The sequence below is a fragment of the Marmota flaviventris genome, chromosome 4 (assembly GCF_047511675.1).
Source record: "Marmota flaviventris isolate mMarFla1 chromosome 4, mMarFla1.hap1, whole genome shotgun sequence".
In the NCBI taxonomy this organism is placed as follows: Eukaryota; Metazoa; Chordata; class Mammalia; order Rodentia; family Sciuridae; genus Marmota; species Marmota flaviventris.
In genome coordinates this window covers 128,330,527-128,347,054 of record NC_092501.1, presented here as the reverse complement: position 1 = coordinate 128,347,054, position 16,528 = coordinate 128,330,527, and the positions used below count along the sequence as shown (strand labels likewise).

The window sequence follows — 16,528 nt, the reverse complement described above, 5'->3', positions numbered from 1 at the left end:
GAAGGAAAAAAGGCTGATTTTGGGCAAATGTAAGGGCTATTTTGTCTTGAATACCCAGTAGGGCAAGTATAATAAAAAGCAAATGTGTTATTACAGGGATAAAAGTCAAACAAAAAAGCCTAGATTTGACTTCAGGGATCTTAACCCCAAAGTTGGGACCCATCCCAAGACCAGTAGCATATTTCTACAAATAGACACATGCTGTGACCCAAAAATGGGCAAAGGCTTGAGAACAATAGCAGCACAGTTAATGAGTCCTCTAAACTGATTTGGGAATATCTACACAAATAACAAGCTAAAACAAACCCAGGACTCCAGTAAATCCATTTAAGCATGTTATACACCTAGATTCTTGCAGGGGTTATAGAGGTAGTGACATTGCTTGTTCCCTGAGACAGCTTATTTACCATAAAGTAACACTAAAAGCTTAACTAATGCTAAACTAGGACCTTTAAAATAATAAAGACAGAGAGTGGGAAAAATTTTAAAAGATAAGGCAAGTACACTCAATGGCCTACAGTTCTTACTAAATTCCTTGGCCGTTACTTTGATCAAAAATAGAAGAGCATTAGATTTCTTATTGGCAGAAGGGGAAAGGATTTGTGCATTCTTAAACTCTACCTGTTGGATTCGGGTAACATTTCAGGACAAGCAGAGCTTAACATTAGGGAGATATAAAAGGAAATCTGATTTCCTTATATATAAAAGAAAGGATTATGGAAGACAAATAACAAATACTTCCTAATCTTATTTAGCTTCTACCATTTTTAGGACTATTAGTCCCTTACCCTATTTCTGATTTTAGGGCCTTGCCTTTTTAATATGCTTATAAAATTTGTGTCTTCCAGGCTTTACTTGTTTCCAAGTTAAGCTGACATTTCCTCTTAGTTTTCAACTCATCCCAGACTAAGTTTGCACCTCCAACTTGTGCCCTTTAGTTCAGGCAGGGAGAGATTTTATAATCTCCAGGGATAGGTAGGATCAACACCCATGTATAGGTCTAAAGTAGCTATAAGAAGACTGAGAAGATTTTGTCCTTTTCCCCTTAGGAAGAAGAATAAAATCTATCAGGGGAGAATGAGACAGACAGGGACCATTATAGGGACAAGAAAACAGATAAGATCTGAGGGTAAAAACCTTTTATTAGAAGTCTTTTCCTACTCTTCAACTCTTATAATGTATGGAATTTGCCTTTTCTTTCTCTCCTATTCTTAATAATAAATCAGAGACCAGATGTAGGATGGCACCTAGAAACCTCCAAGGATCTTTCCCATCTCAGCTACTTGATAAAAAGCTGGCCTTTTCTTCTTTTGATTTTTCTGTCCCTTCAATACAGTCTCCCCCTGTCCTTAGGTAAAACTCCCCAAACAGTCTTGCTTGTATATTTGTACTCTCTGCCTAATTTTCTTTCTACTGTTGGTGGGTCAAAAGTTCCCATTTCTAGTACCATAAATACATACAAGTAGCCTGTAAGTTCAGGAAATGATGAATTCAGTAACTTTATCTCAGGTGGTTGATGTACATTGTAACTGTATAAGGAAGGGATAGAATATGCAGTGTTTCTTTAATGGGCATAAAATTTTTTAAAAAATATTTATTTTTTAGTTGCAGTTGGATACAATACCTTTATTTATTTATTTATTTATTTATATGTGGTGCTGAGGATCAAACCCAGGTCTATGCATTATCTCACTATATGTATTAGAACAGATAGACACTATCATCAGCTTAATATATAATTAGAAAACTAAACACTAAACTTGGATCCAAGATCATACATGACAAGTTGGAGCCTAAATTGGAATTCAAATCTGACTGACTCAAAAGAGTCCATTCTCTTCTCCAAAAAGCCCAACTACAGTTTCCCTTTTTTGGGAGAACATCATATCCCCATCCATTCATACTAGCTACTTAAACCCCTCAAAATATAGACATGAAATAAACATATGTTTTTAATAGAATCTTAACATAAATCTGAATATAAGAAGAAAAATGACAGCTTACTTGATTTACTTATTGACTTATTGATCATTGCTTCCCATTTACAGAAAAGATGGCAAACCCCTAAACTGTAAAGTGTGCAATACCTATTAGGTTATTCCACTTTAACTCTCCCTAAGTCTCCAGGAGAATCAAATACAAATTTATCAGCAGAAGGGGTTGAAAAAAAGTAAAACAGAAACTAACATCAAAGAAGAGTCCTAATCTCAGACAACAAAGTAAAACAATCTAGAAGTAGCCAATTAAAATTATTATGGCTAGCACTGGAATTGTAGCTCAGTAGCAGTGTGCTTGCCTGGCATAAGTGAGGCACTGGGTTCAGTCCTCAGTACCACATAAAAATAAATAAATAAAACAAAGGTATTGTTTCCATCTACAACTAATTTTTTTTTAAATTATTATGGCTGGAAAAAAAAATAAGGACTGTGCCCTAAACCAGCCCTAGCCCCAAAATTGTCTGTCTAGAAATAATCTGATGATTATAGATTTTTAAAATACTAATCTGTATAGAACAGATTTTTTTTTTAACAACTGGCTTAAAGAAGTTCTTGCCTCCTTTTTCATTATAGAGGTAATACATCCTCCTTACCAGGGAAAACATCAATTAAAATTCTGGTCAACTTCTTTCCAATTATCTCATTCTATGCATTAGTGATCTGGGTTTCTTCCTTACACACAGTTACAGAACATGACTATGACTTCATATGCATTGACTTCCTTATGCATAATCATAGTATGTTCTCCTTTATTTAATTAACATTAGAAGCATGTTGGTCCTCATCAAAATTCATTTTATAATTATACTTTTTTTCCTTTTTGTAATGCTGGGGAATGAATCTAGAACTTCATGCATACTAGGCAAGCACTATACTACTGAGCTACATCCCCAATCCTTAATTGTACTGTTTTATGTCTAGATTATACTTATAATGTTTTATTGTTTAACTTCAGTTGTAAATAAACACACTGTTTCTATTTTTTCATTATTCTAAATAATATTGTGACAAAAATCTCTACAGCTTCTTTTTACATTTGGGATCATATTCTTATGATAAGCTCCCAGATATGAACTAAGTGGTTGTAAAAAAATTTAAAGGACAGAAAGAAAATTATAAGTCACTATTAAATGATAAAGGAACTATATACAAATCAATATGATAAATATAACATAAAATGATATCCTAAGAAGCATAAAAAGTGATTATCTATTAACACTAAAATTTTGGTTGATTGGTATTTTTTTACTAATACTTTTCTGTGCTAAGTATTCTATAATTAATTCACATTTCTTATGTAATTACTTAAGTCATTTCTTTAATAATAAAAAGTTCCCTAAGCAGAAAGCTTCTACTTCAAGAAGGTGGGGGATATGGTCAATTGCTATTATATTACAATTAAAACACAAGCAGAAGTAAAGACATTCCCTCAAGACCCAGGCCAATTTTGTTGTTGTTTTGTATTTGTGTTTCTCTCTACTTTTCTCATCCTTATCTCATTTCTGAAGTTTTAGTGACATACAAATTAAGAAAAAAGGGGGAAAAAAAAAAGGTGCATACTTCTGAGAAGATGTTTCTTTCCAGCCTTGTCTCCATACTCATTCTCCCAGAATATTTAAGGACACACAGCTCTTTTCCTTTCTTCCCTTCTCCCTAACTATTCTATTATAGAATTGCTTATTTAGCTAAAACATTAATTTTTACAGGCACTCAAATTCAATGAGCTCTCATACAAGCAAAGGAACAGATATATGCCATTTTAAGGGCTACAGAGCTTGGATTAGAAGACTACAGTTTGGATGAAAAGACTATCAAAACTTAATTCAAGCTTATTTCTTATTCTCCAAGTTGAACAGTAATGGTGAAATCTCTTCTAGATCACCAACATGAGCACAAATCATAACTTGGTCATACAGGTCACATATACCTTCCATGGCCATTTCCCCCCCTTTCGAAATGAATATCTTGGAAAGACATTAAAATTTTGGTCACTATTCAGAACTAGGTCTCCTCGCAGATAAAGCTAAAATAGGAACTAAGCTTAAAGCTTGAGAAAATAAATGAGACACAAAGGGATAATGAAAAAATTTGGAAGAAACATTCAGAATATACATATGACTAGATAAAGAAGATAGCTAAGAATAAGAAATTAAGAGCAAAAGGGACATGTCTAAGGGGTAATAATTAATAACTTTACTAAATATATTATCGTTATCAGATAGAATGTAATTATGAACAAAGACAAAAAATCAGGGTACAATAACCCTAATAAAATTCTTTATTACCTTTCTAATTTACTGTAGAGTGCACACAATACATCATACTTCTTCAACAGTCTTGACACAGCATTATCAACTTTCGTACTGGTATCAATTTCTTTTAGTAAGTCAAAGAATTTATAGACACTACAAAGTAAAGAATAAAAAAAATCAATCTAACTGTCAAAATTTGTTTTATTTCATTTTCAAAGAAGATACATATCAATGCAAAGGATTATTAGCTCTATTCCAAATTATTATCATGTGCTTTAGAAAGAATTATTTTTTGCATTTTACTAGAATTTAAAGAGGAAAAAACTAGCCTTCAACCCATGTCCTAACATCTACCTACCTATACTTAAATCAACTTAGGGTTGAGAAAAAAAAAGGGGGGGTGGTGGTTATGAAGGGACACATGCATTTATATTTATTTGTAAATCTATCTGTATGGATTTTTTTTAAATTGAAGTTGTCTTTTCAACTAAAAACACAAAAATTATTCATATTAATGTGTACCATGTGATGTTTCAATACATATACACATTGTATAATGAGGTTAAATATATCTATCGCCTCAAACATTTATCACTTCTGTATGGTGAAAACATTCAAAATTCTTTCTTCTAGCTTTCTGAGATATACTGTACATACGTAATCACTATCTATAGTCACCCTATATTTGTACAATTTAAACATCATGAGTTTCTAGAACGCACAAGGCCTTAGATTCACTTCAATTTATCTGATTTCAACACAAAATCATATTACAATTAAAACACAAGAAGTAAAGACATTCCAAGTGTTTAGTGTTTAATCTACCCATAAGTAACCACCATCCATCTCTAAAGTCACCTACTCCCCCATGTGGACACTCTCAGACTGACTCCATTTTCTGGATGGCCCACCCCTTCAAGTGGACATCTACTTCAGCCTGGTACTCTGACTCCCCACACTAGGTTGCCCTCCCTTGTATTTAACTCTTAGACTGGCTGCCCATCTATTCTGCTTGGTATCTGACATTACATACCAAACAGCTCCCATTAGGTTGCCCCTCACATATCCATGTGGACACCCTTCCCCATGTGGATCCCTTCTTTGGCTCTGACATCTTCTCTAGGTCCCTTTTTGGCTCTGATATCTTCTCCAGGCCCCTCAATATTCCCCTGACACAGATACACACATGACACATTCTTTGCCCTACCAATGGTTTTAGGACTGAATTATTGGAGAAGGGAAAAGTAAAGCTGATGAAAATTTTAATTTGATTAAATAATGACTTTAGGTCACTCATTATTGTTTTCTATAAAAATTAATCTTTGAAACATCAGTAAATACATTTTTAATAGGGCATTCAAGATAGCAATTATCAACTGCATCTCATACACTAATTTCTAACTAATTTTGCATAAATAATTAGGCCAAAGCAGCTAAATGAACCAAAGAATTTTCACTGGATCCAATTACAGGCTGCCCAGCAACCAAAGAAAGCTTCACCTAAACCAGGTGCAATGGTGCACACCTTTAGTCCCAGCATTTTGTGGAGACTGAGGTGGGAGGACTATTTGAGTCCAGGAGTTTGAGATAAATCAGGGCAAAACAGTGTGACTTCATTTTTAAAAAGGAGGGGGAAATAAAAAAGCTTCAGTTAATCAGCAGGTGGACCAGAATCCCAAAAAAAGTTATTAAAAGTTCCCATCCTATATAAGGAATGTGGGCAGCCACACAAGTTTTATGGAAAAGCAAATAAAGATGGAGTAGAAATGATAGAAAAAAGAGAATATCAGGATGTTGATTAGAAGATAAAAGAGAATGGAGTAAATATGCAGTGTCCAGAGGAAAAAAAATCAGCTTTAGAATAGTATTTATTTTGAGATGGTCTCTGCCCAGGCTGGCCTCAAATTTATAATCCTCCTGCCTCACCATCCTGAGTTGTTGGGATTACAGGTGTGTGCCATCATGTGTGGCCCCAGAATAGAATTTATTAAAGAACCACACTCAGTTTCTGCTTTTATAAAGTATAACAGCTATCTATCCGTGGAGTACCACAAAAACTGAGTTGTTGTAACAAAGTCTTCTTTTTATAGGGTAACTTAAGAGAAGGAGAAAAGGAAGGAAGAGAGGGAGAGAACAGAGTGTTAATGCCTGTAGTTCTGGATTTAACTCTATGAACTATTTATGTTATTTCTATTATTTTGCATATTTATGAATACACAATGCCTTTGTTTCCACATTTTATTTAAAGATAGTAAAAAAGTGTCATAATATATAACAATTTAATCTAACTCATTTAAATAATACACCAATTATGTTTAATTCAAGAAGAAACATACAGCCATCCAACTGTTCAAATTATTTACTATTGTATTCTGTAAATATGCTGCAAATGAATGACTCAGAGTCCTGGAAGATTTCTCAACACAAAGTTCGTGAATCACTGGAAACAAATTAATACACTCTTCTAAATCTTATAAACTCAACAAAATATTTATTAAGTAATTACCAAGTCAAATACTACTGCACATACAGTAGTCTAAATACATAGTAGACTGAAAATGTATGTAATTATAATAACTACTATATTAAAATCTTAAATCTTAATAAATCTTCTCTAAATTCCTTTAAAAGATATCACTTTATAAAGGTTTTAATATATAATAAACCTATTTTATAGATCTTTTCTTTTTTTGTCCAATTTATCAACAACTATAATTAAGTCTATAGATGAACAACAAGAGACAAAAATTTTGCCAGGACACAAATTACAAAATTTTTAAGAGATGCAGCATGGGCTGGGGATGTGGCTCAAGCGGTAGCGCGCTCGCCTGGCATGCGTGCGGCCTGGGTTTGATCCTCAGCACCACATACAAACAAAGATATTGTGCCCGTCGAAAACTAAAAAAAAAATAAATAAATATTAAAAAATTCTCTCTCTCTCTCTCTTCTCTTTAAAAAAAAAAAAGAGATGCAGCATGAATAAGCTTTCATTAAAGGATCCTTGAGAGAATGACAATTTACTATTTGACCTATTCCTTTATGTTTTACTTAATTTTAGCATTTCTTTTTAATTTCCTAAGTCTATTAAGAGTCCAAAAGTAGTTTTCTTTAAAAGCAGAGGCCTAAATTTATGTAAGAAATTTTACCTTGTTTCTATGTTTTTCTGCAGCTCAGTGAAAGTGAATGGCATCTCATCTAGGTCAACTGCTGCAATAAAGATACAGATTCCCCACAGTTCTTTTTTCTTTTGAATATAACCTTCCTAGGAACAACAAAAAAAGTTCAAATATTTCATTAACTCATTCACATATTAGATGCTCTATCAAAAAGTATTATATGTGGATTTCTTCTTATTCAGCTAACAAAATAAATGTATTTTAAAATCCTTATAATGGCATATAATGAAAATATTTCATTTTACTTAATAAAACATTCAAATTTTAGATTATAAAGCAAAAAACTTATAAGAAAGATCAGAATATGAATTGTTGGTCTCTATGATAGAAACTTCCAATTCATAGCAGCTTCATTCATAATAGCCCCAAACTGGAAACAACCCAAATTTTAAAAAGTAAATAAATAAACAAATTGTAATATATCCATACAATAGTGTTACTGGACAATTGGAGAAGTCCTAATAAATTTAACAACACAGATAAGCCTCAGATTATTATGCTGAGAAAAAGCCAGATACAAAAGGATATATTATATAATTCCTTTCATATGAAATTCTAGAAAAGGCAAAACTAATCTTTAAGGTCAGAAAGTAGATCAGTGCAGAGGTATGAGGGAATGACTGAAAAAAAGAACAAGATAACTTTCTGTTTGATCAGAAACTTCCATATCTTCATGTGGTGAGTACATGGGTAAATATATTTGTCAAAATTTATTGAATGGTATTCTTTTTTTTTTTTTTTTGAGAGAGAGAGAGAGAGAGAGAGAGAGAGAGAGAGAATTTTAATATTTATTTTTTAGTTTTCGGCGGACACAACATTTTTGTTTGTATGTGGTGCTGAGGATCGAACCCGGGCCGCACGCATGCCAGGCGAGCGCACTACCGCTTGAGCCACATCCCCAGCCCCTTGAATGGTATTCTTAGAATTGATATATTTTAGTTAAGTGCCATGGTACATGACTGCAATCCCAGCTACTTGGGAGGCTTAGGCAGGTAAGGATAGTAAGTGCAAGCCCTGCAACTTAGCCAGTCTATCTCAAAATTTTTTTTAAAATTATATTTTTTAAAAAGGGCTCAGGACATAGCTCAGTAGCAGGGTTCAATCCCTGGGTTCAATCCCCCATACTAGAAAAAAAGAGTTCTTTTTTAAATTATTTTAATGTGTGCAAATTATCTGGATTTTATTTTATTCTGGAAATATGTTACAAACTCTTTCTGAAACTGAACATAAAAAGAGCACTGCTTCATTTTTTTGACAACTGTTAAATATCTATTTTAATAAAATAAATGAACATCAATTTATGTGTATGTTAATATTAGTATAGTCAATTTCTCTGGAACTACTAATATGTGAAAAGTTGCCTCTATGATAGAAACTCCCCATGTACATGCTTTTTGAATTTTTATGCCTATTTCTTACCATGTTTTTGGTTTGCTGCTTCTCCCTCAGGTACCATTAGGTGAACTTAACTGCTTTCAATGTGTCTGTTGCAATTCCAGTCTTTTTTCTTTGTCCTAATCTTTAGGAAATGAAGTAACTACAGCTGTTAAAATTTAGTATATTGTTTATTCACTTTTTTCAAAACATCAAATTTTATTAGGACACAGTCCACAAAATCCAATACATGATAATTTGATATGTAAAATGCCTAAATGACATGTTCTATCAGATTTTTTAGGATTTGAAGAATTTTCCTAAGAGGAAAATGTGATCTTTATTTCAGATATGGTTTATCTTTTAATTTTCTTAAATAGCATGTTTCAAAGAGCAGAAGCTTTAATCTTGATTAACCTCATTAATTTTTTTCTTCCATGGATCATGCTTTTTTCAATGTAGTATCTAGGAAATCTTTGTGTAACACAATCTGTTACCTCCTAGTTCTAGGGGTCTGATTCATTTTGAGTTAAATTTTTAAAAACGGTGCAACATAGGAAATAAACTTTTTACATATAGATATCTGTTCCTGTTTGTTGCAAAATATCCTTTCTCTGTTGAATTACCTTTTTACCTCTGTAGGAAATCAATTGATTGTACACATGTGGGTCTCTTTCTGGATTATCCCTTGTGCATGTGTGTTTGTTGTTGTTTAAGGCATTATAGTCATACTTAGTTTTCTAATACATTTTGACAAAGTCATATATGTATAGAATTTGATTTATTCCATTTCAGTCTCCATTCCCCCTACCTTTCTCTTCCCTTTTTCCCCTACTTTGCAGATCTTCCTTTCACTCAAATGATCATCCCTATCTTTATCATATCTGATCCCACCCTCATTTTTTCCCTTATTTTGCTCTAGCTTCCACATTTCTCTCAAACCATTTGACCCTTGGTTTTCTGAGTATGCATTATTTCACTTAGCATGATGTTACCCATTTCCATCCTTTTATGGCAAATTCTGTAACTTAATCTTCTTTATGGCTCAGTAAAACTCCATTGTGTATATACACAAGATTTTTTTAATCCATTCATCTATTGACACATATCTGGGCTAGTTCCATAATTTGGCTATGGTGAATGGTGCTGCTATAAACACTAACGTAGCAGTAACACTATAGTATGCTGATTTTAGTTCTTTTGCATAAATACGAAGAAATGGGATAGCAGGGTCAAATGGTAGTTCCGTTTTTTGTTTTCTGAGGAATCACCATATTGCTTTTTAGAGTGGTTATACCAATTTACAGTCCCACAACAATATAACTTTTGCTCCACATCCTCATCAGCATTCATTATTATTTGTGTTCTTGATAACTGCCATCCTGACTGGAGTGAAATGAAATCTTAGTTTTGATTTATATTTCCCTAACGGCTAGAGGTGTTGAACATTTTTCATATATATGGAGCCATTTGCATTTCTTCTTTTAAGAAATGGATATTTAGTTCTTTTGCCCATTTACTGATTGGGTTATTTGGGGTTTTTTATGTTAAGCTTTCTGAGTTCTTTATATATTATGTATATTAATCCCAAGAGGGGTAACTGGCAAAGATTTTCTCCCATTCTGTGTCTCCCATTCTCTCTTCACACTCTTAATCATTTCCATTACTGTGCAGAAGCTTTTTAATTTGATGACAGTCCACTTATCAATTCTTGGTTTTATTTCTTGAGCTTTAGGGGTCATATTAAGGAAGTCAGTGCCCACAAGAATATGATGCAGTGTTGACCCTATGTTTTCTTCTAGTAGTTGCACGATTTCTGGTCTAATTCATAAACCTTTGATCTACTTTAATTTGTCTTCTCTGAAAGAAGACTCTTGTTTCATTCTTCTACATACGGCTAACCAGTTTTCCCATTACCAACATATATTCTTGGCATCTTTGTCCAGTATCAGATTACTGTAAGTATGTGGGTTTGTCTCTATTTTACATTCTATTCCATTGATTTTCATGTCTATTTTGATGCCAATACCATGCTGGTTTTGTTACTATAATTCTATAAAAAAAACTGGAGATCGGGTATTGTGAATGACCCCTGCCTCATTCTTCTTGCTGAGGATTGCTTTGGCTATTGCAAGTCTTTTATTCTTCCAAATGAATTTAAGTACTGGTTTTTCTAGTTCTGTGAAGAATATCATTGGATATTGATGAGAATTGCATTGAATCTGTATATTGCTTTTGATAGTATAGACATTTTAACAATATTAATCTTGTCTATCCAAGAACATGGGAGGTCTTTCCATCTTCTAAGGTCTTCCTCAATTTCTTTCTTCAGTGTCTTATAATTTTCATCGTAGAGATTTTTCACTTCCTTGATTAGATTAATTTCCAGGTTTCTGTTGTTTTTGTTTTTGTATTAGGGGCTATTGTGAAAGGGATGGTTTTCCTGATTTCTTTCTCGGTTGAATAACTATTGGAGTATGGGAAAGCTATCAATTCATGAATGTGATCTTGTATCCTGCTATTTTTCTGAATTCACTCATCAGCTCTAGAAGTCTTCTGGTAGAATTTTTTGAGTCTTCTACATATAGGATCATGTCATCAGCAGAAATAGTTCGGTTTCTCCTTTTCCTATTTGTATCCTTTTACCTTCCTTCTCTTGCTGATTGCTCTGGCTAGAGTTTCAAGAACTATATTAAATAAATAGAAGTGGTAAGAGAGAACATCATTGTCTTGTTCCTGAGTTTAGAGGAAATGCTTTTAGTTTTTTTCCATTCAATGATGTTGGCTTTGGGTTTTTCATATATAGCCTTTATAATATTGAAGTAATTTCTTCTATCCCTAGTTTCTCCAGTATTTTTAACATGAATGTGTGCTGTATTTTACCAAAGGCCTTTTCTGCGTCTATTGAGATGATCATATGATGCTTTTCCTTAATTCTATTTATGTGAATTATATTTACTGATTTGTGTATGTTGACCCAATCTTGCATTCCTGGGATAAAAACCACTCAATCATGGCATATTAACTCCTTGATGCGTTTTTTAATGTGGTGTGATATTTTCTTAAGTTTTTAATTAGCAATAGTTGCACCTCGGAAAAAAACCTCATTGGCTACAATACTGCCAATGCACAAAGCTCTGCTATTTTCTTAAGGATTTTGCATTTATGTTCATTAGGGATATTGGTCTGTAGTTTCCAGGTCTTGCTATGTTGCCAAGGCTGGCCTTGAACTCAAAATCCTCCTGTCTCAATCTCCCTGCTCACCGGATTTACAAAAATGTGCCACCTTCTGTACCCTCTTTCTGGATTTTCTGTTCTGTTCCATTGATCTACCCGTCTTCCTTTTCACCAGTAACCACCGATGTCTTGATTACTGTAGCTTTGTATTTCTTGTCCATTTTTAATTGAGTTAATTCAATATTTTTCTATCTGAAAGGCAATCTCAACTTTTATTCTTCTTGTATGAATTCAAAGACTAAAGACTAGAGTTAACACTGGCTCAACATAGACATGCAAGGTCACACACATAAAAACCAAATTTCCTAACACTCAATTTAACATTATCCCATTTCTTTAAGTATTTTCCTTATTATAATTCTTAACATTTTCATTATTGAAATCTTTAATCTCATCACCTTCACCAAGAGGTCTATGTTCTTAACTTTGATTTTTATTTCTATTTGATTGAAAAGGTTGAAGAGTCACTACTTAAAGCCTCAAGTTATTTTTAATTCTTTTCCACATCAAGTTATTTTTAATTCCATTTACCTTCTAGTTTTCCCCAAAATGACTATGCATTTTATCTCTGAAAATTCACCTATAAATTTCTTCTTTTCTGATTTTGACAAATGGACATTCTTCTCCATTCTCAAAACTCTGAATTCCTTCCACTTTAGATCACATTGTCAGCATCCCCCTCGATTTTACTAATTCCTCCTGTCTTTTGAAATTTCTCTAAAAGTTCTCTCGGTTTCTTTCTCTGCTTTCAAATAAACTTACATCACCCTTAAAAAAACAAACAAAATAAAAAAAACAAGGATGTAGCTCAGTGGTAGAGTATTTGCCTAGCATGCATGAGGCCCTGGGTTCAATCCCCAGTACCACCAAAAAAAGGGTAAAACAAACATAACATCTTTCTACTTCTGGACAGTATTTAGCCACTGTCCTTACTGCATATACAAACTCCCCCTCACTAAACACACCCACCTCTTACTATTCATATACAAAACATATACATTCTCATAGGGTACACACACTGAATCTCCTAACACACACCTCTCTCACAATACTATTTTACCAGAGTTCTTCTCTAGGTCTTCAAAGGTCTCAATGCAATATTTAACACCATTAACAATTTTTCTCCTTCAGTCCCCGTAAAACTTCTTTCCTTAGTTCTAATATCCTTATCCCCAATTGTATTTCACAACATTTTCAGTGCTTCTTAACTTCAAGGGCTGTTTTTCATCATTCTCTTTTTCTCAAGAATCTTATCCACTCCCCTAGCATCTCCATCATCCCCATTACAGGCGGTTCATATGTCTCATTCTGCTTCACCAACTGATTATTCTTTTAAGTTCCAGGCCTTATTTTCCAATTTGCAACCTAAAATCCGTAACTGATGTTTTTCTTGAAAATTTATATGAAAGGCAGCTCAGAATATTAGTGTAAAATTTCTTTAAAAAAAAGCAATTTCTATTCAGCCAAAACAATCACCAAAAGACAGTAAAACTTGGGAGAAATATGGACAAAGAACAAGCATTTTGCAAATAAAAAATAGTACTTTTCAACAAACATACTTTTGTATGCTTGTATTATTATATTGTATTATATTTTGTTTGTATTTAAAAATGCCAAAACTCAGAATAGTATCAACTGAAGCATGTTTTGTTAATATGTATCAAAATCCTTAAAAATTTCGGTTTAATATCAAAGAACTTATTGACTTAAAATAATTAAAGAGTCGGGATTTAATGTAAAACATTCAAAGAATCATTTAAATAGTAAAAATAGTGGGAGATTCTTAAATATCTTAAAATACAATAATGAAATAAATGTTGTAGCCATGTCATAGAATAACTTAAGACTCCTAAAACATGTCCTGTTTTAGGAGTCCTAATTTTCAAAGAAAATTAGAAGAACACAGAAAAATATCCAAGATAAAATGTTAAGGAAAAAAAGGAAACAGAACACAAAATTATTTGTATATATTTATTCCAATTTTGTGGAGGGAAAAAGGTAAGAAAGGAAATGCAAAAAAAAAAAAAAAAACATATTGAAATGTTAATGTTTAGCTCTAGAGTTGGTAAAATAATCTATGGTTTTCATTTTCTTCATTAATCCTAGATATATTTTCTAAATTGCCTACAATTGTAAACAGGAGAAAAGTGAAGTCACTAAAAAAAAAAAAATGCTAAATTTATTTAAAGCAGGAAAGAAAAATGAAGAACGTTTCCTCAAAATCTTTAAAATATCAAGTGTATATGCATTAAAATTTAAATAAAGAACTACAATCAACCTTTGAAGAGTTTACCTTCATTTGAACCACCCTAATGATAACCCCTAATTAGTGACAATTTATACATACTTGTTTTGTAACACACTTACTTGTAAAATAGCTCCACCAAGTGGTGACATAAATCATCATGTAAACACACTACATACTACTTAAACTATCATAATGTGAACTGAATTGAATCAACAAGTTAAAATAATATTTTCTCCCGTCTATATTTTTGAAATAAAAGAAGATAAGCCACTAGAAATATATTCTCCATGTCAGGATAAAAAGGACACATCTTTACACATAATTCACGAGACTAATGAATGACTAGCAATATGGTTCAATGTATCACAGAATGGTAGTACAACAAAATAGGAAAAGGAACTGCCTATATCCTCTATGCCTAGATTTCCTTCTCACCTAGGTTTGATGTATGAACATTAAGAATAACATGTTAATATGCCAGAAAATCTCCCCATGCTTGTTTAGCATCATCTGACAACATTCTAATATTGGTCACAGAAGCAAAATGCAAAAGTAGCACATGAAAAGGAATGCATAAACTAACTCTTGTCTGAACTCAATTACATTTTTAACAGGACATGCTTGGGTAAACAACAGCTGAATCAACCATTCAGTTACATAATAACTTTGTGGGGAGAGTGATTATACTCCCATAAAAAATATACCTGGCAAGTTCAGATTTACTTGGACATCTGCCCAAAAGATGAGCACCTAAGACTCTTTCCTTTGAGAACACCTACAAAAGTAGATGCACAGGACTGTCTAAGCATAACTGAACTGGCAGTCACTTGCTTGTTCATTTGTTCCTACTCAATTAGTCTACAAACATTTTGAAGACAGAAAATTATATTTAATTTACTATTGTACTCTAAGAGCCTAGTACCACCAACTTGTGATAAATTATTTTTTTTTTTAAGTTTTGGCAAATGACCATATTCTGATGTAGGATAGAATGGCTTTTGACTTTTTTTTCTTTTTCTTTTTTCTTTTCTTTCTTTTTTTTTTTTAAGTATGGACAGAGAAACTAGCAGTAATTGAAACCACAAAGTGTAAAATAAGATTTTGGTTCTACTAATTTCTTAAGATCCCATTCACAAACTGATGACAAACTAGTAGTATCAGCAAGAGTAACTCACACAAAGAAATAATATCACAGACCTCATTTTCTATACAGATGATATGTAACTGACTTGGAAATTAGGGATTTTACCATTTCGGGTAATATGTTTAAGTCTTTAATCCATTTTGATTTTTGTGTGGGGTCAGATAAGAATCCAATTTCACTTCTTTCCATGTGAATATCCAGTTTTCCTAGCACCATTTATTGAAAGTACTATCCTCCCCCACCCACTACCACCACTCTGATGTGTATTCTTGTGCCTCTGTCAAAAATTAGTTGACCATGTATGTTTGGGTCTATTTCTGGGCATATCTTTATGTTCTATAATATTGGTCTATGTGTCTGTTTTCATGCTGGTACTATACTCTTTTTTTCCCTTCTATGTGCACATTTATTTCCTACTGAAAATTAAAACAGCACATCAAAATTTCCTTTTATGGCAACTCAATTTTTTGAAAACCAGAAAATTGAATTATCTACTCTAATTATTACACTCTAATCAAACTATCCAATATTCTCTTAACATCTCTTCCAGTTCCTGAGTTTTATTTCACAGATTTCAGGCTTTTAAAATCCAAGGGAAGATTTGAGACCTATTGGTACTTCTTTGAGTCAAACAAAAAAAAATAAAACTTAAGTATATTGAAGTCATTTATGTACATTTTAACTGCTCAGATTCCTTATAAATTACTGGCATTAAGAGATGGCTTAAAGCATGAAGAGATCCCCAACACCAAAATAAATAAATAAACAAACAAACAAATAAATTTTGGATGCAAAAGAATAAAGATATCACAGAACTCATACATAAGCTATTCAAAATCATTAGTATGCAGTCTAAGCATAGTGTGCCTAAAACTACCATCATGAAGAACAAATACAATTTACGCCTATATTGACTCTGTGTCATAATCATACCCTATTCTAGCATTCTCAGAAGGATCCCATCCATGATATACACAAAAACTGCAGGTACATTTGAATGGTACAGTTAGTGATTCACTCTGAACTCCCTTAAGACTGTTGTCTCTTCGTTGTTCTCTTTCAAGACTTAAGAGATATCTCCATTTTGCCACCTGTTCTTT

At 32.8% G+C, this 16,528-nt stretch overlaps 1 protein-coding gene and 2 non-coding genes across 6 annotated transcripts in view; 1 reads left to right on the top strand and 2 right to left on the bottom strand.

Annotated features, from left to right (window-relative positions):
* Positions 1-16,528, bottom strand: part of Rb1 (RB transcriptional corepressor 1) — a 161,197-nt gene that overhangs the window by 124,952 nt on the left and 19,717 nt on the right. For 3 of the 4 annotated variants that reach the window (XM_071611499.1, XM_071611498.1, XM_027928767.2), the window contains exons 3-4: positions 7,396-7,511; positions 4,283-4,402 (exon numbers count right to left, since the gene is read on the bottom strand). The exons of the other annotated variant lie outside the window; for it this stretch is intronic. In XM_071611499.1, coding sequence (XP_071467600.1) covers positions 4,283-4,402; positions 7,396-7,511 — 236 coding nt within the window. The remainder of the gene's footprint in view (positions 1-4,282; positions 4,403-7,395; positions 7,512-16,528) is intronic. 4 annotated transcript variants of the gene reach the window in all.
* LOC114087521 (U4 spliceosomal RNA) lies at positions 11,801-11,936 on the bottom strand. The gene has a single exon (XR_011707468.1). It is a non-coding gene; the product is annotated as a U4 spliceosomal RNA (small nuclear RNA).
* Trnaa-agc (transfer RNA alanine (anticodon AGC)) lies at positions 12,836-12,905 on the top strand. The gene has a single exon. It is a non-coding gene; the product is annotated as a tRNA-Ala (tRNA).